The sequence below is a fragment of the Callionymus lyra genome, chromosome 3 (assembly GCF_982586985.1).
Source record: "Callionymus lyra chromosome 3, fCalLyr1.hap1.1, whole genome shotgun sequence".
NCBI classification, from domain to species: Eukaryota; Metazoa; Chordata; class Actinopteri; order Syngnathiformes; family Callionymidae; genus Callionymus; species Callionymus lyra.
The window spans coordinates 9,521,725-9,542,257 of NC_141820.1; the positions used below are offsets into that span (position 1 = coordinate 9,521,725).

The 20,533-nt window shown below is 36.8% G+C and overlaps 1 protein-coding gene across 1 annotated transcript in view; it reads right to left on the reverse strand.

The window, feature by feature from the left end:
* Nucleotides 1-16,167, reverse strand: part of gabbr2 (gamma-aminobutyric acid (GABA) B receptor, 2) — a 247,522-nt gene extending 231,355 nt beyond the window's left edge. Inside the window, exon 1 of the mRNA XM_087786379.1 lies at nt 15,381-16,167. Coding sequence (XP_087642505.1) covers nt 15,381-15,701 — 321 coding nt within the window. The 5' untranslated portion in view covers nt 15,702-16,167. The remainder of the gene's footprint in view (nt 1-15,380) is intronic.
* Nucleotides 16,168-20,533: the final 4,366 nt, after the last annotated feature.

Sequence of the window (20,533 nt, forward strand, 5' to 3'; positions counted from 1 at the left end):
TTATTTTATTTCATGTGATCCCTGTAAATTATTTAAGCGACAAGTTGATTTCACGTGATCTACCCACACTATCTTTGAGATCGATGTACTCAGCAGCCGCTGCATTAGACATGCAGAGTTGATGGGAAAGTCCTGAGCTAAAGTATGTTCTTCAAACTTATTTAACCACATATCATATTATCATCTCCGTGATAAGAGACGTCTTCGTTCCGGGAACCCGATCTCTGAAAGAGTGAACGTCACCCTCCACCTCGAGGACAAGTGGTTCAAGTTTCTTTTAGGTGGAAACCTTCAGAGAAAGATCATTATCGTCTCGTGAAACTTGGGTGTCAATTGACGGCTCTGTGCTTCAGACCGACATGTAAACTCTGTTCTTATCTCTCCTTGCAAGTAAAACGTGTGACTTTTAAACCAGATTCTTTATTCAAGTAGGTAAAAACCGTCCAAACTTGACAAAAGTATTGTCCAACAAGAACACACACTTGATAGAGGGAACACCCAACAGGACCGGCGGCCTCATTCGTGATCTTAACCAGCGCCAGGAAGTGGTTAAGCATTAGATAAATCCAATCGGAGCTTAATTTCAGCACATTCATCAGCACCAAACCGTCCTGTGCTTTTGTAACAACCTGAGTGCCAGGTTCTAATCCCGTTGATTAAAGTGCAATTACTAAAAACAATGGCAGAAAAAACACACACGTTTCACAAGGAATTATTTAGCATTTGCGGCGCCATCTGACATTCTTGTCACGGCCCGGCGATCACCGGGAAAGGAAGGCGGATCAGAACCGCTCGCAGACGCTCTCTTGTTTGTTCATGTTGGAAAACACACATCGGAGATTTCACGAGAGGATCCGGGATAATGAGACGTCTCACTCGGCGCAGATGGGTCAGTTTTATTGGATCCGATGTGTGACTGAATACCAAATGATCCAGGAGCCGCCGATGAATATCAAACTGCATTCGCTAAGAGGTTAAAATCCGCCTTCGTATCGCAGATGAAAACCGTCCTCCTCGCTGCTTATCGTCTGTTCGCCTCCTGTGTTCACTTACCCTGGAAAACACATCGGCCTGTGGCGCGACATGTTCCGTAAGAATACGTTTACTCTGCCCATCACCTCCGACATGAACCATCCTCCCGTGCGATCATAAATGACTTCCCCGCCGAACGTATTCCATTACAGAGTGAATATTAAAGTCAAATGGCATCAAACGGAGCAGATAACAGCTGTTGTTACATTGACGCCAGAAGTGGAAAAACACATGTAAAGAGTTGAATGATTATTTTTGAAACTAAAAAACCAACATTAGTTTGTTTCAAACCTGAAATAATTCATATTTAAATGTATTTCTTTCATTTTATTTTATTTTCATGGAATGTTGTTGATGATAAAAGTCAAGTAATACAAAAGACAAAACAAAACAAATACAAAAAAGAACAAATTAAAATCAAATAATTGCTTATTTGTTGCAATGTTATTTTTATTACATTTTTGTCGATAAAAAACAAAGCACATATTGCAAATAATATTGGCCTTAAAAGAAAAGAAATTCATTTAGAATTGTAATAATAGATAATATTAAATTAAATTAATATATAGAATAGAATAAAAATACATTTTATTTAATTGTATTAATAAATATAATTGAATATAATTAAAACTAAATTTAATTACATTAAATGTAATGTAATTAAATGTAATAACATAAGAAATTAAAGATAAAAACGAATAGAATAAAACAAAACAAAATAAAATAGAATAAAAAATCAAACTAAATGTAATGAAATAATAAAAAAGAAAAAATATGAATAGTATAATAAGTAGTATTTAGGTAGTAGTTATTCATGTATATTTGTATATTCTTTACTTTAAGTCAGAGATTGTTATTGTGTTCATCAATGTGCTGATTATTTTGTTTGAATGTTGCAGATTCTACTGATTTAAAAGTCATAAATGCTATAAATGTCTAATTAATAAATAAATATTTCTCAAAAAAAGACTGACAAACAAACAAAAAGCTAACAATTAAACTTTAATAAACATCACTTCCATGAATGGGTTTATTCTGCTTTTGTTTCTATTTCAGCTGCTTAAAATAAAACTTCAATGTTGACCAGTTGATCGTCTCCTTCTTCTCCGTTGGCTATTAGTTTTAAATTCAACGATTATCTAACGTCACATTTCATTTTTTCACAACTGATTATTGAGGAAGAAGCGACTTGAGCTCTTTCCAGCTTCTGCTCACCAGAGGCTGTTAAGATAAAATTCCGTCACACGACCGTTTTGTTGTGACTTTATTTTAATTGGTCCGAGCAAAAGTTCGTCTCAATTTGTCTTGACCTCCAGCTACGCTGCAGGGCGTCCACTGACGCCAGCAGACGACATATGGAAGCACTTTCTGGACACAGAAGAGGTTTTGTTTGAAGAGGTTTTTGAGCTCAGTTGCTACTAAGTGGACAGAACTTAGAGATTTCAAGTAAAATTGTCAAAATCCATTATAAATCGTACAAGAAGTCAGTGCACTGAGGATAAACCGTGGGAGTAAATGTGTGTCAGAATTTGAATATTCATTTCTAACACTGAATTTTCACGTAATCAAAATTTCAACTTTACATTGGATTTTTTCACAAATTGAATTTGACATTGAATTGTTTTTTACTAATTAAATTTTACAATGAATTTATTAATGCATTGAAACAAGCATTCAATTCACCATCTGTTTTGTTTTCAATTCAACGTAAATATATATATATATATTTAAATATATTATACAAGCTAAACAAATTCAAAGCAAAAATGTAATTTAAAGAAAATTCAGATTAAGAAAATAGGCGTGAATATTTCAGCGCTAAAATCCGATCAATAAGTATAGAAGTAAATATGTGCCATCAGAATTTAAACGTGAATTTCTAACACAGAATTTTCACGTAATCAAAATTTGATTTTTACATTGAATCTTTTCAAAAAATGAATTTTAAACTGAATTTATTATTGCATTGAAACAAGACTTATGTTTCATTTTTCAAATCAAGGTAAAAAAAAAAAAAAGGAATTGTATAAAAATGTGTATAAAATAATATTAGGGGAAGAATGTAAATAGATAATAAAAAACAGACCTGAAACAGACCCTTGCTGTACGCCATAGGGAACACTAGACCCCCTTTGACTGAAATTCCAAGATGATCGAAACCACAGATTGACTTCAGGAACAGACTAATGACGTCAAAGATACTACATTCATGTATTACACAGTCCAACGCTTTAAGTTAATAAATTCAGAAGATTTTACAAATTTAAATAATGTTCATGTCTTTATAAAAGAGAAACATTTGAATTCCACATTCCTGATGTTAAGGAATGGAACACAAATGTATTTATTGGTGACGTGAAGATAGTATTAGATAGAGTACAACCAATTAACATGCAAATGTCCGAACTGGGCCTGGTTCTGCTCAAGATTTCTGCTTCTTGCAAGGAAGTTTTTCCTGGCCACTGTCGCTCATTCTGATTGGCTGACGCGCTTTCTTTTCTTATATACTGTATAGTTACTTAAACCAGAAAACGTCTTCATATAACTCTGTTGGGATTTGACATTTTAACTAAAGTGTAATAAAATAAAATAAAAAATAAAATAAAATAGAGTAGAATGAGAAAAAAATGAAACAAAACAAAATAAAGAATAGAATACTGTTAAAATAAAATAAAATCAATGATGTAAAGAATGGAAACAGGACGAGTCTGTACGAGTCTGGTTCTGCTCAAGGTTTCTGCCTCTTGTAATGAAGTTTTTTTTCTGTCCACTGTCACTCATTCTGATTGGCTGACACCCTTTTATGCCTTTTAGACAGTAATTTAAACTTGGGTAACCCTGTGTCTTTTCACATTTGAATTACAGTGTAATCAAATTAAATAATATAAAAATGAAGAGAATAGAATAAAATAAAATAGAATAAAATGAAATCAAGTAAAATAAAATAAAACCAATGATGTTAAGAATGGAAACAGAAGTGTACGAGTCAGGTTCTGCTCAAGGTTTCTGCCTCTGGTAAGGAAGTTTTTCCTGGCCACTGTCGCTCATTCTTAATGCCTGACACCCTTTCTTTTTCTCATATACAGTTATTTAAACTCAGATAACTCTGTTGTGATTTGACATTTCAATTAAAGTGTCATCGACTTGAAAGAGACATTCCCGTATCACCATAAAAAAAAAAGTCCTGGTTGAGATTCCTCAGAACCAAATGCAGATTTTAATTGAAGCTCCTGCAGGAATGACGGCAGCTAAATATGATATCAACCTCTTTTTATACTTCCACTAATGCACACGCCCAACTGCGATAATTGCCTGTTGGTTCCAAAGGCCATTAAAGTATCCAGCCACTGAGAAACAACCCAAATGGCTTCACATTATGCTCCAGTACGAATTAAGAGCCCGGCCATTTCCTCTTTCCTGCGCAGACGATGATATAATCCTATTTCGGGATCTCCATCTCCTACACTTTGGCTGACACTCCCCTCTCTCTCTCTCTCTCTCTCTCGCTCCGATCCTCCCATGAGATGCTGTTCATTCTCAGAGAACGGCTGCTGAACATTGATCCCCACTATCTGTGTCGGGTCAGTGCGTACAGCCACACTCAGCACTTTCGGAATGCAGGGAGGGTTCCTGGGATGTGACAGGCCGACTTTTCTTTTTTTTTTTACTACACATGCTTAGCCTCGTCCCGGGAGCGGTGACAGGCAATCTCTCCTGACCTCGCTGGTCCAGTGCCTTGGAAAAGATGTCAGATATTCAGATAGTGTGTGGCGTACAATAGCAGACGCTGACACGCGAAATGTCGGCGGATTGTCGGCTCGCGCGCTGGTTAACCGACGGCGATGCTTTGAAGGGGCGACGTGTGAAGAAGGTCATGGAGGATATCGGTAACACTTTAAGAGTAACTATCAGGGGTGTCGAACTAAATCATGTGAGCAGACGAAATATTTTAACAGTCAAAATATATACATTTAGCAGTAACAGGAAGTAGAAGACCCTGATGGCTCAATGGATTTTATTAAAAACTAAAACTATCACTACTACTGAACATTAATCTACTTTGATTTAGAACCTGAAATCCAGTGGCCCACAAAAAATACAAAAGTAGATTTTTTGACTGTTTTTAGTTTTTTGCTGAAGGCATTCACTCAAATGCTGCTACTTATTCTACTACTACAAGTTCTACTACTACCTATTCTACTTCTACTACTGCTAATACAACTACTTACACTACCTATTCTACTGCAATTACTTATTTTACCACTTCTCCAACTACTTAACTACTTCTTCTAGTTGTACTACTTATACTACTACTTATAATACTACTTCTACTACTACTACTTACACTACCTATTCTACTACTACTACTTACACTACCTATTCTACTACTACTACTTATATTACTACTTCTTCTACTTCTGCTACTACTTACACTATCTATTCTACTACAACTACTTACACTACCTATTCTACTACTACTACTTATATTGCTACTTCTTCTACTTCTGCTACTACAACTACTTACACTACCTATTCTACTACTATTACTACTTCTACAACTACTTCTACTACTGCTACTACAACTACTTACACTACTTATTCTACTACTTCTACTACTACTTCTACTTCTTATTCTACTTCTACTACTTATTCTACTTATACTCCTTATTCTTCTACAAATTCTACTATACTATTTTCTTCTTTTTCTCGTTTGTCTTTTTCCCTTTTTTTCTTCTTTGCAACCGTTTTCAGTTAATTACAACGATTTTCAGAATCAGTCTTTCTCCTTCATTCCATCATTTCCACTCATTGTACTTTGAATACTACTAAAATACTACAGATTCATCAGATTCAGCATTCACGCTGCATTTTCTTCTGGAAATGCATTATTCTCGTATTACTAAGTATTCCCTTCAATAACTTTTTATTAATTTTAAAATTAAACTCAAACACATCTTTAAGTGAATCATTTTACACTCTAATGACTAAGTTGTAGTCTCCATTTGGTACTGCAACATTACAGTTAACTCTGTTTTTTAAAGAGGCATCAGCTCTAATGCAAGTCAACAGAAGACTTTCCTCACCATGTCTCCAAGAAGTCACTTGGAAGTTCACCATGAAAACCCAACTACTCACAACCGTTGCAGCTTCTTGTCAATCATTTTTTACCAGAATAATTATAATACATGACGAATACACAATAGATAAACAATGTAACTACATTTTTTAAATCACAATAATCCTGGCAAATATCACACCCTAGCTGGGAGGTCGACCATCGAGAGTCTCTGTAGCGAGGTCTCCTTCCAGCATGTGAACAAATAGGTTCACGAGGAAGGAATCTGTGAGATCTAAAGCGTCCACGGCTGTAGACTCTAGAGGTTCACGGTTTGGTGGACACGATACTATAAATAACCATCTGTATAATGCGGCCATCGCCCTCCGTTCTGCAAGAATACTTGTGTTTGCGGTGCCATTGATTTGCCTTTTGAAAGAAATCAAGGCGGCCTCCTCTTTGACTGCCAGAACAGAGGGAACATGATAGCGAGGGAGTGCATGCCCTTAGAGCACTTTAATTAAATTTCAGATTTCTTCCCAGAAGCGAGTGTGTGAGCCCTCGGTAATCACAGTCGACGCCGTTCAAAGACCCGCCGTCGAGCGGATACGATTCAACGACACGTCTTGAAATAAATAAGATTTGGGGAGTCGAACCGAAACAAACCGCTTCATTTAGTGACTAAACTGATTGGTCGCTACTATATTTTACTTCATCGATACAGGGGATTGGTTGGCTGGGCGGCAAAGCATTATGGGAGAATTTTTGAGAGGGAACCTCATACACAATGTTGGGATTTGAAAGTGTAAATAAGTATTTTTGAATAAATTTCGATTTAAATCTAATTACATGTTAATAAAAACAGGTTTTTAGTGTAAAAATGTTAATAAGAGTTCGGAAAGGCTTCACGGCTCTTGTTAAATGACATTTTTATTGTCTTTTTTAAACAACCCCTCCCCCTCACCCCCTCAAAAAAGGAGGGACAAGTGTATTTACATTATAAAATTAATTAATTAAGAAGACACTTTTCTCCATAGCGACTTACAACAATTTCAACCCATTGACACTCTGACGGGAGTAGGCCGCGACGCAGCACCCAGCTCAACATCAGGGTAAAGCATCCTTTTTTTAAGGACACAATCCTGAACTGGGATTGAACCCACAACCTCTCGGTAATCCGAGACCATTATCCTTCTTCCATCCCGTGTCAATCACTCCGTTAGACCGCGAGAGCCGAAAGAGTCTCTAAAGTTTCCCCAAGTCTTTCCTCCGTTGTTTCCTCTCCGACGCTCTGATCCTCTAAGCTACAGTATCAGGTCTCGGTTACACTAAAACCCGCATCCGGAGCGGGCGGTTGAGGACCAGCGCCTTCGCTAAGCCTCGGCTCCCGATGATATAATCCATGGCGCTCCATCTCTACCTGTTCTGCTTCTCAGATGAAGCTTCAAACTTGCAGAACGCTCACTACATACTACTTTTTTCCTTTTTTTTCCGTCTGCTCTCCATTCCGTGGTCGTCGTCGTCAGCACCAGCACATGGCTCGACACCACATGGGGACGGACCGGGCCTGCTCAGTCAACCCATGGCTTCACCAACAGGGGATAAAGGGATAAAGAGCCTCTGCTCAGGGACTGATTACTTACATCTGCCAGGCTAAATCCCAGTGCCCGCACACACACACACACTCACACACACACACACTCACACACACACATGTACAATAACTACTCGGGCACACTTGGCCTGCTGCTCGCTCTAATAAACGCAACCATGCATGTATTGTTTTCAGACCAAAGCCTTTAGGAAAGTCATGTGTGAATTTGTCCAAACATTATCGCACCAGAGTGAGTCATATAGAATCTCGTTCAGTCGGCGGTTCATCTCCAGTTTTCACTCGTCTCGTGTCTTTCCATTTAAACACGTTTATTTTTTGTAAAATCAGCGAGTTAATCTGTTGGGTCTATGTTTCCATTTATAAAACCTTTTTACCAAAGTGCTATTTCATCGTCATGAAATAATTGGACCAATTCTAATAAACATTATTACCTTTGGGTTTACAGTATTTAAGACCTTTTTCGTAGGTTTTGTGGTGGCGTATTGAATGAGGATCACTGACATCCTAGATTCTGGAGATTCCAGACCAACTGGAGAAGCTACACATACACACACACTGGGAGATTGAGAAACATCCTGTGGGAAGTATTAGCTAAGTGTCCACAAACTACTCATACCGAGGAGGTCCGGAGGGCGGACTTCACTGTGTCGTGTATAAAAACAACTGTGAAGACGATATGAAGATGATGTTCTCGGTGGATTGCTTCGTGATATTACCTGCTGGTCTTCGTCCCACAGTTAATAAAGTCCAACATCCCGTTGACCTCCGTCTGGGCTTCACTTATTTCCAGTCGACAACCTCCTGGTTCAACTTCAATAACTTTTGCAGGATTAGATAGTCATTCATTTTGGAGCATCTCTTTTGTTTCATCCGGCTCGAGGATATTTTTGAAGGTTTTGTAGCTCCCCGCTGCTGCAGCTCTGTTCCGTATTGATGAGGCTTCATGAAACAGTTGGTGAAGTTTCATGATACAGATTGAAAATGAAGACAGTTTTCATTGAATCAGTAGATCAGAGTCAAAGATTATAAAGCAGAGAGCGACATCTAGTGCTATATAAAGACACGGTATCATGATACCTCATCAGCTGTTTCATGAAGCCTCTTCGACCCATCAATACTCTTCAGAGAGACAGAAGATAAATGTGGAAAACCTAATGCATCCATAAAAAAAATGTTCATCTGACATTCATTTTTGATGCAAAGTATTAATTGCAATTAAAATATAATACATCTATGAAGTTCATAGTCTTAAGTTTATACGAAGTATGTATTTTAGTCTCGAAATTGTTGCTTATTGAAGATATTGAGGACAGGATTGCATCACAGATGACGTCATCATCAGTGGTCACTACACTGTCACTCAAGTGCCGTGAGTTCAGTTTCCGGTCGAGGAACTTGAGCTTTTGCCGCGAGCCGACACCATTCTTGATTCGTGTGAAAGGAGCTCATTGGAAGACATGATAAAATATCTTCTTTTTTTATTAGTTTGGAATATTATTATTATATAATATAACATGTATGTAATGTAATGATACATTGAACGATGAATCAGGTGCTATTCAATCGTCATTTGAATTGAACAAAATCCAATAAATGCCGTTTTGTCTTCTAAGATAACATCTTTTGTTTGTAAGTAAATAAGTCAGTTAACCCATTACTGACCACTCTTACTCTGCTTTAAAGCATTTGAAAAAGTGAGACAAGAATAAACTACGAGCGCATTCATATAAAGAGATGTCAGTTGAGTGCGAAAGGCTCTTCTTCGGTTGTTGTAAAACCTGATCACAACAACCTTGACTACTTCTATTCTTAGATATATTTTCTATCTATGCAGAAATATCATTTTGATGCCACGAAGTAATCGTCTCAGATCATTCAAAAATAAATTCTCCTGCATTATTTGCATGCATAAATGCTCCTCCCATGATGCAACACTAATAGACTCAGGGACTCATTTATTCCTCGTGCCATAAGACTTTATAATTCTGAATTTTTGGGGCAGGAGTGAAAAGATGATATTCTTTGTTAATCTTTGTATCCTTTTCTTTGCGTTGTTTCCTTAGATCTACGTTCTTTATGCCCTTGCACTTCGTTCTTTTGTTTGCACTTTATTCTTGTTTTTATAGAAACTTTCTGTACCGAACTGAATCCATCCATCCATCTATAATTCTTAATGGTTAAGATTGTTTCAAGACGATAATGAACTCGAACTATCTGGTAAAGTATGTGCATAATCTGGACAAGAAGAACGCAGATTACAACGTTAACAGATGACGTGATAAATGTCGACAAAATCTAGAAATATCCGATGATTTTAAAGCAGTGATAACGACATCAAAGCCATACAGACGAGGCGTCACACAGAAGAATCTAATCAATCCTCAGGAGTACATGATGTTCCATCGATGCGTTTGTGGTACATTAAGCATCCTCGCAAAAATAACAACCCAGATCAACAGCAGTTCTATTGACAAACTATCAAAAACTGAGGCATGAAACTGCCGCCATCAACGACATTAACATCTGCTCATCGATAGTGAGCTGCAGGAACCGAATAAATGCATCGACTGCTCAAGAAACACGTCATTGTTTCCTTCTTCCTGTAACTATCGACCTGCGGGAGGTTTTCAACGGTGTGTGTCTGACCTGAACGTCTCATTGACAACCTTTGCTGCTCATTTTGATGAGAAATACTTTAATTTTATTAAAACGTTATGGAAAGTCCTGAGTAGATTTGCTGCTTTGATCGTTACAAAACGGTTTAGATGTTTTTCTGTGGTACATTTTTCTGTTTTTTTTATATTTTTTTTGTGGAAATATTAGAGAAAAATCTGCCTCTTGGAGGAAAATGTATTTCATTGAGAGACATTGCATTCATTGCATTAAAAAAAAAACTATTTTATATCAATCTTTAGCCTTCTTGACTCATGACAAATACATATTCAATTTAATTGACATATCATTGTGATGAAAAAGCCTGCGGCATATTTTTTATTTTAATTTAAGAGTTTTTAATTCAATTTTTTTTTAATCTGGCAAAGAAACATTTCCATCTTCCTGATTTTTTTAATGTGGTCGCAAGTTTTTTAAATGTTTGGTTGGATTTTAAACAGTACAGTAAAAACTGTTAAAAAAAATTTCAATTTAATTCTTAAAAACTGTCAAATTATTGCTGTTATCTAATGATACTTTGTAGCTTAAATAACTATATATGAGCAGGAACTGACAGATAATCATACAATACAAGTTAATTAATAGATAAAGAAAGTTATACTTCTAATAAACACATATATTTTTATAAAAAAAACACAGGTTTCAATTTTTTTTACACTTAATCTGGCAAAAGATTTTTTTCATCCCCTTGATTTGTAAAGTGATTATTTTAATCTGGTGTTTCAATGACAGCAAGTTTGTTTTATTTCGAGGAATGTATCATCATTTTGTGTCAAATTTTAAAAGTTTTCTCAAGATACTTTGCTGTTTAAATATCGCTGCCTGAGAAAACAGGAATTAAAAAAATTAAGTAAGTAAGTAAGTAAGTAATATTTATTTATATAGCGCTTTTCCAGACCAGGGTCACAAAGCGCTTAAACAATCAAAACAACAAAAAAGTACATACTTTAAAGATCAAGATAATACTGAGAACAACACAGGAGTTCCAGAAAATCAAGGAAAACCCTGAACAAATAGAAACGTCTTAAGATGTTTCTTAAAGGAGTCAGTAGATCATCAAGCGCAAAATTGACAGTGACAAAGAAAAAAAATGTTTTTAACAGGCAGAAACCTCAAGCAGAACCAGACTCAGTGTAGTCAAGTTAAGAAGTGGATAAAGAAAAATGTCATTATTATTATTAATTAATTATTATGATTATTATCAAATTATAGATAAAGAACTATTTGACTCATAGTAAACACATTTATTTGAATAGAAAAACACTTGCGACTCTACTCTGGGAAACATCTCCGTCCCCTTGATTTGAAAAAAGTTCCGCCAGTGTTTCAACGGCGGTGAGTTTGTTTCCGCCGTGTTTCACCTGAAGTGAACCGTCAGCAGTAATTGGATAGAATTAGAAATTCAAGTCTGCTGCTCTTCATGGGGCGATGGAAGTGCGGCGTTTAACCTTCAGCCAGAAGTTCATCAAGCGGCAGAGTTTCCGTCCAGGGTCGGTATTAGAAAGCTTGGAATTACAATCAGGCATTCCCAGCGAGCGGGACGTCAGGCCGACCCACTGACCTCCTGCTCGCGGCTCATCCTTCTCTCCGGGGGAAGAGAGCGAATGGCAAAATCATAAACTCTCATAAGCGCACATTAATCCAACGTGCACGACCGCGAGGGCTTACCTCTGTCAACACCCAGTTTACAGCCTGTTCACACACACCTGGGCTCGGACCGGGAAACAAAACAAATATGAACTACAGTGTTGGATTTTTTTTACTTTTGGAAACTGGAAAATAAGGTTTGGAGATTCTGTTATAAGTGGAAATTAAACCTATTTTATTTATTTTTATTTTAACAACTGCTGCAACAAAAGAAAGAGTTAACATGAGAATATTAAGAAAAAATATGAATTTATTTTATTTACAAGACGCCTTTCAAAGCACACAAGGACATCGTACAGAGAGATTAAAACAGTAAAACAAGATTATTAAAAGTTAAGAGAGGTACAAAAAGTTTATTTAAATGAAAAACTACAAAAGATGGTGATAAAAATGTGTTTTTTAGGTAATTGTGTGTTAATGTTACGAATGTCAAGTGACATGGACAAGAACACTCATGTTGTTTGGGAAAAAATAAGATTAATTTAATATCTAAACCCTTTCCATTCCATTGTATAAGGTTAGTTCAGTGTAAAACAAATAATTAAAAATGTACCAGATTTATAAAATTATAACAAAATGGTTCTGGTTATTCACAAAAAAAATAAAAGTAAAAAAAAATCTACAAAACATCAGTTAAAAAGGTGTGGGTTTTTTTTTTTTTAAAACAGACAGTGAGTTAATGCTACAAATGTCATGTGACGTGGACGAGAACGCTCGAAAAATCTTGATAAAAAAAAATAAATTAACATGTAAAACTTTTTCAATTCATTGAACTAGGTTAGATGAGTTTAAATAAATTTTAAAAAACAATTAAATTATAAAACATTCATTATATAACAAAATGTTATTCTTATGCACTAATAAAATATACATAAAGTTTCAAAATAAATTAGTGTGTTAATGTTACGAATGTCATGTGACATGGAAGAAAACACACAAAAATGTATTTGAAAAAAAAAAAGATTAATTAAATGTAATATGTAAACCTTTTCCAAAACATTTTACTAGGTTAGTTGAGTGAAACATTTTTTAATATATACTATATTTATAAAATCATAACAAAATTGTATTGTTATGCAATGAACAAATCTACAAAACATCAGTTAAAAAGTTGTGTTTTTAGTTTGTGTTCAAACGTTACAAATGTCATGTGACATAGACAAGAAGAAAAAATAATTGGAAATTATATTAATTAATTGATTAATTTTATTGTTCCTTTTCCAATTCAGTGCATTAGGTTAGTTGAGTGTTAGAATGATAATAAAATAAAAAATGTTTCGTAAAATGATATCAAAATGTTCTTGTTTTGTACTAAAATAAAAAGTAAGTCCATGCATTTTTTTCGACATTTAATTCAAGGTTCAAATGTCATCCAGTCGTTTGTTCCATCCAGTCGTTCCCCGAAACATGCCTTTTACACGCGTTGACGCTTCAACAACAAATAAAACTATGTCCTCGATCGAAGTCAATCGCGGCACCTTTTGTTATCCTCCACGAGAAAATAAAAAGCAACAAATTGCACGAGTCACTACAACTCCCGGCGACATCGCCATGGCAACGGAGTTTTCACCAGCCATTGAATCCATTATAAAGGAACCCAAAGAATCTCTGACAACGTTTACATTCTTCACGTCTGCAGACGTTCAATAGTAATACTTCTAATAATGATCATCCGTGAAGCTTCATCACTGTTTACAAAACTATAATTGATGAGGTTTGAACCGTTTGAGTCTTTAATTATTTTTTAATACTAATAAACATTCAAAATTGTACTTTAAACCACGAAAAACCCTTAATTTTCACTTCTTAAATTAATGTTTTTCAGTTGAACTTCATTCAAATTTCTGGCGCCACAGATGATAGCATTCGACAGGAAACCTGTGATAAAAGTAAAGTGCATTCACTGAATTTCCAAAATTAAAACTGTAAAACATTGACTTGAATCTTTCATTAATGTGATTATTATTGTTAGTTTTGATATTTATTATGAGATGTAAAAGAATATAACTATTAAATAGAAAGTTTGTGAATATATACAGTAGAAAGATGCATCTGATTATTTACATTTTATGTAAAATATAAATATAATTTATCGCGTTTTTATACATTTAAAATGCAATTTTGCTTGAGTGCGATATTCAGTTATATCAATATATGATTTTTTTCCAATAAAAAGCAATGTTGGCTGTAATCGTGACGGACTGTTATATATATATATATATATATATATATTTGAGTTTGACATGTGACCCTTTGACAATGTCAATTTTCACAAGGGTCAGGGAAATACTGTCAAAAAAATAACTCATACAGATCATGTAGAAACTAACATTTTTATCCTTTATTTTTTTTTTTTTTTTATTTCAATCTAAGTATGAATAATACTTTTAAAAGTTATTTTACATCAGAATAAAAAAAAAGTTACTTTCAATACGATTAAAACTTATTTTTGACAATTTAGCTTGATTTTATTGGAAATATTTAGGGTTTTTCTTTAGATCAAATTTAGATTTCTTTTTATGTTTTTTCAGTTTTATGCTTGACGACCCCTCACTTTCTTTAACTTTAAGTATGAACTATACTTAAAAAAAAAATGTTTTACATCAGAATGAAAGAAGTTAAGTTCAGTACAATAAAAACTTATTTTTTCCAATTTAGTTTGATTTTATTAGAAATATACTGGGTTGTTTTTTTTGTTTTTTTTAGTAAAGAATTTGATTTATTTGTTGTTGTGTTTTTTATAGTTTTTTGCTTGACAACTCTTCACTTTCCTTTCAAAACGTGGCCCCTGAGGGAAGTTAAAATTCCTTCCACTAGTTTAAATCAAAGTCCTCTCGCAACGACTACTTCTATATTCTTATTTTATCACAATAATAGTTGTTTAATAATAATTTATTTATCCTCTTAAATCCCCGACTTTCACCAACACCCACCACCACCATCACAGCACATCCAACTGCGCCCCCTTCAGGCGCCAAAAGGGAAACCCCTCCTGCAGAGTTGGAAGAGTCGTGAGTGGAAACTGTTCCTCGTCGCTCGACACGAAAGAAAAGAGAAAAGTAATTGTCAATCTGGTAATTGCTGCTCAGTCGATAGAGAGGCGAGAGGTTGCCGGTGCGGTTGCGGGAGAGACGCAGTGCCGTGGAGCCAGGTTCCTGCACTGCACCAGAGCAGGAATCCAACAAACACGCACAAGGACTTTTTTTCTTTTTTTTTTGCGCACTGAGGACGGGAGGATGCGCAGATACCAAACATGACAGCAGCGTTTCCTCTTGGACGAGGACCCGCGCGCGCACACACTTACGCGCACGCACACACACACACACACACAGTTGCAAGTGAGACACCCGTGTTTACCTCCGTGTCGTAGATCTTGGTGATGAGAGAGAACGAGTACTTCCTGGACTCGCGGATGTGCTGGATGGCCAGCTGGACCGCCGGTTCGATACCCTGGCTGATGCCGCTCATCAGGGCCGACTCGTTCATGGGCATGAGGACCATGATGGGCAAGTGCTCGCCGTCCCTGGAGAACCAGCTGTTGTCCTGTCCGTGTTTGGTGCGGTCGTTGCACACCTTGGCCAGAGCCGGCGGAGGAACCAGGAGCAGCATCAGGACCAGCATCAGGACCAGCACCAGCATCCCGCCGCCGCCGCCGCACACCCTGCGGGCTCGGGCCATGCTGCCGTGCACCGTGACCAGAAGATCAGAACCCGCCTGGACCCCCCCACCCCAACCCTTTAGTATGTAGGCATGGCAAAATCCGGGTCCGGGTCAGTTAAGCTATAAAAAAAATTAAAAAAAAAACCTCCCTCAGAGATAAAACTGTAGCTAGTCCCCCCCCTTCCAAAAAAAAAAAAAAAAAAAAAAAAAAACTGATAAAGAATAATCCAAGATCGATCACGTCATTCAGACGGTCCCGGGGTACGATCCAAACACAGGTGAGGTTCGCGGACTCAGTGAAGGTAGATCCCCGCGGATGCGGTCTCGCTCCTGCAGGACAGCCGGGGGTGGGAAGGGGGAGCGCTGGAGGTCCTGAGTCTGACAGCCTGTGGGACTGGGATGCTCATCTCTGACGGTGCGTCAGAGAAGCTGATGCTCACCGCGCGCACAAGAGGGAGCAGTGGAGGAGGAGGAAGAGGAGGAGGAGGAGGAGGTAGAGATGGAGGGAGGTAGAGAGGGAGGGAGGGAGGGAGGGAGACAGCCTGGCTGAAAAGGCTGCGCAGGATTCACGCAGGACACTCACCCGCCGATGACAGCCAAGACTGATGAGCTGTTATTGAGACCAGGAAGATTCACAAGGAGCTTCTTTAAAGAAAAAACACACGCGCACTGAAGACACGTCTGAGCAGCTGCTGACAGATGCGCGACGGTACCGAGGAGCCCACGAGCAAGACGGAGCCCGTCGCTCAAATAGAGAAACGCAAAAAGAAGCGAGACTGCAGTGGAGAGTCCTGCAGCTCTGAGTGACATGTGTTTCTGCAGGGATATCATGTTCATCCGGAAATACATACAACTATTATTATTATTATTATTATTGTGTCACCCTTTTTTAACAGCTCACATTATTCAGCATGGTTTTAAAATGTGAAATTTGATTTATGAGCTCAAATAAATGCAGTTAAGAAAAACTAAATATACTCAATTTCTTACAAAAAGACAGTTTATTCCCATTTTTGTGTATAAATATATATGTATAAGGAGAGATACCTTCCTCTCCACTCATGTCAGATTATTTAATGAAGAAATATATTTGAATTAGTATTTAGAACTCTCTACCCACACTTTTATACTTATTTTGTATTTATTACTGTTTTGTTTATTCCATGAAATTATTAATGTATGTGATTTTTTTCCTTATATTTATTTAAATTTCATTTATTTTAAATCATATTTGTATATTTTATTTTTTTCTAATTTGTTTTGTCCATCATGTTTATTCGATTATTTAATTAATATTGGAAATATTCAAACTTTGTCTTAATTTAATGTGTATGTTTAATCTTTTAAAATTGCTGTGACCACTAATGTCCCTAAATAGGAAACAATAAAAGTGTATCAATCCATTAATACACACTGAGAAGTATAATGTATAAATAATGGTCATAATGGTTTATTTAAAAAGCATCCAGTATTATTAGAACAAGAGAAAATCTGAAATTGAAAAAATAAAACCACTTTTAAACTAAAAATAAATGATGACCAAACAACTAAAGAAATGTCAAATAAAATAATATTTTACAATAATAATACAATTAAATAAACTAGCTGTAGGATTAAACGCTTATATAAAATATACTAATATATATTCAAAAATATAAATAAAAAAATAAATAAAAATCACCTTAATACCATATAATGATTTTCCTCTCAACCAAAATTCTGTTTAAACCCAGCAAGTATATGACAAAATTGACAAATTCAAAAACCCAAATATCCACAGTACAACTAAAAATAAATTACTTAACAGCTTCAACATGTCAAACTTCAAAATGTTAAGACTGAATCTTAACACAATAATAATAATGATAATTTCTACTTAACCTTTTTTTTTTTTTTTATCCATCAACCTGCATCAAATACATTTAAATTGATTATTTTAACTTGTGTTTGTGCGTCATTTGACTGACAGCAGCTGGTGTGCACTGGTTCTCCTCAGCCTGTCAGGTGTTTCCACCTCCACGTTTACGTCAAGACGAGCCCGGGCTGTTCCTCGAGGATCAATAAAGACTCCACATTAAAATAGATTCCGACTCCTTTACGAGCTTTGATCTGCCCTGAAGCTACAAAACAAAAGCGCTTGGACCAAAATCCGCCGATGTAGACGATGTGGTGGGCAGTTTGAGAAGGTTCCCCAGGCCGATGCAAACGTTGGATACTTTTATTTAATCATTTGTCTTCTCGGGCGTCTCCACAGTAGGATCAACTTAAACCAAAACTCTCCAGCGAGAGTCGCTCTAGTAGAAGAACTCACATTTATCCGATCCTTAAAACTCGCCAGTTTCTTTTCTTTCTATTATCTATCTATTTTCTGTCACAATCAAGTATATTAATCAGATTCTATCACACATTGTACATGATGTTCAGGCAACGAAGACTAAAGTAGGTGTTGGTAAGTATTTATTAGGCTAATTTAATCCTGAACAAAAATAATGTAATTACGGCATAAATGACCAGAAAAGCTCAGATGCCAACTTAAAAAACAAAAAAAATGGTTTTCAGAGTCCGCAGCAGCAGCTGTGAGAAGCCATACAAATGAAATTATATTTTTTGATTATATTTTTTTTGTGCTTCAAGTACAGAACACAGATTATTTCTTCATACACAAGGCAATCAAGTAAAAAGAAAAAAATTACAAAATAGTAGTGAACGACACGCATTAAAAAAAAAAAGAAAACACAAAAAATAATGCAATTATTATTTCATAACAAACTCTAAACAGCAGCTTGTGTTCTCTTACGTTATAAAGATAAGTAGGCATTTCTAACCAATCCAACGAAATATGTAAATCCATTTTTTGTTCTGTTTACCAACAACCCACATTATGCCCGATCAGACCAAAATGTTACAGTATTTGATGCACTTTTTAAGGTTTTAGATATGAAGTTATTAAAAAGATAATTCAATCCGACCAATGTAGATGTAAATTGATAAAGAAAAAGAACGAACAAACAAACAGGATCAACGTAGTTCCAACAGTAGCAACACAATTAATCATTAATCACAATTGCACGCTCCTGAAAACACAACACAACGTCCTCACACACAAGTCGTCGACCGTCCGACGCACAACAGATGATCTCGGTGGTTGAAAGGAACCGGGAGCTGTCCGTGGTGCTGAATTGAAAAGCGATGAAAATACCACCTCAGGGCAGAAGATTGTGGTTGATTTACTGAATAGTTTAAAGAGAACAGGATCAGTGATTGACAATTTCATCAAAACCTCTTCATGTGACTAGAGAAACAAATTGTGGTGATTCTGCCTTCATTATACAATCGCACTGCGCCTACATGTGAAAAATGCTGAGAGAAAAATACACAATTGTCTCGTGTCGTCTTGACCTTTTAAGTATAAAGCAGGAGACGAATGAAAACCGAATGAACAGACAGTTGACGGATATGTTCGTTTATCGGACTTTGTTTAATATTATTTCACAGTCTGGAAGGATTTCTCTCCTCTGGTCCTGAAGCGTGTTCAGGAACCATCAGTAGATTCTGATCCACAGACCTCAGAGCCCGAGCTTGGGTGTAAGTCTGGATCAGATCACTGATGGAAGGTCTGACCATGAATAGATCTGAAAGTAAGAACCAGGATTTTAAAATGATCCTGAAAGAAACTGGCAGCCAGTGAAGAATTTTAAGGATGGGAGAAATGTGAGTTCTTCTACTAGAGCGGATCAGAATTAAGGATCGGGAAAATGCTAGTTCTCCTACTAGAGCAGGTCAGAATTAAGGATCGGGAAATGCGAGTTCTCCTACTAGAGCGGATCAGAGTTAAGGATCGGGAAAATGCTAGTTCTCCTACTAGAGCGGGTCAGAATTAGGGATTGGGGAAATTTGAGTTCTCTTGCTAGAGCGGGTCAGAATTAGGGATTGGGGAATTGCGAGTTCTCCTACTAGAGCATGTCAGAATTAAGGATCGGGGAAATGCGAGTTCTCCTACTAGAGCGAGTCAGAATTAAGGATCGGGAAATTCGAGTTCTCCTACTCTGAGCAGGTCAGAATTAAGGACTGGGGAAATTTGAATTATCCTGCTAGAGCGGGTCAGGATTAAGGATCGGGGAAATGCGAGTTCTCCTACTAGAGCTGGTCAGTATTAAGGATCGGGGAAATTAATTCTCTCTGCAGAGTTTTGTATTAACTCCAGGTGAGGCAGCTCCAGTCTAAACTTGAAGATCAAAGCTCCAAATCACATCCTTCCATGTTAAATTTAATTTACGACTGTTTGACTCGAGGAAATGTACAAGAAAAGAATAAGAAGAATAAGAAAAATATGAAAGGATTCAATGTGAAAAAATGTGTAGCTAGACTCTTCTAATCACAGCACAAAATGATCACATCCAAAAAAAGAGACGAGATGAATCCATCTTCATTACAGCTGCGGAGAGAAGAGCCGTCGTGGTCGACGTGAACCTTGTGACCCCGACGGTACCTTGAAAACAAGGGTCATTCATCACAGCGAGCGACGCGTGGAGGAGTGAGCGGCGCCCCCCGGAGGATCGGTATCTAGGTTTCCCTCTCCTCAAACATGAAAGGCTCTCCCCCAAATCGTGGATCCGTCAGGATGGATCTCATTACCAGCCGAGGAAGAAGATCATCTCTGAGAAAAATGGAAGAGGCTACGAAACAATCGTTCTTTAGGTTATAAATCAGAGGAAGACGTGAGCAGACGTCGCACCAGTCATCCCTCGCTTCCAGTCATCCCTCGCTTCCAGTCACCGAGGAAGAAGTAGGTCAAGTCGTCGTCCCATCTGTTGGTTTCACACGAGGCGGCGACGAACACAATCCTCCGG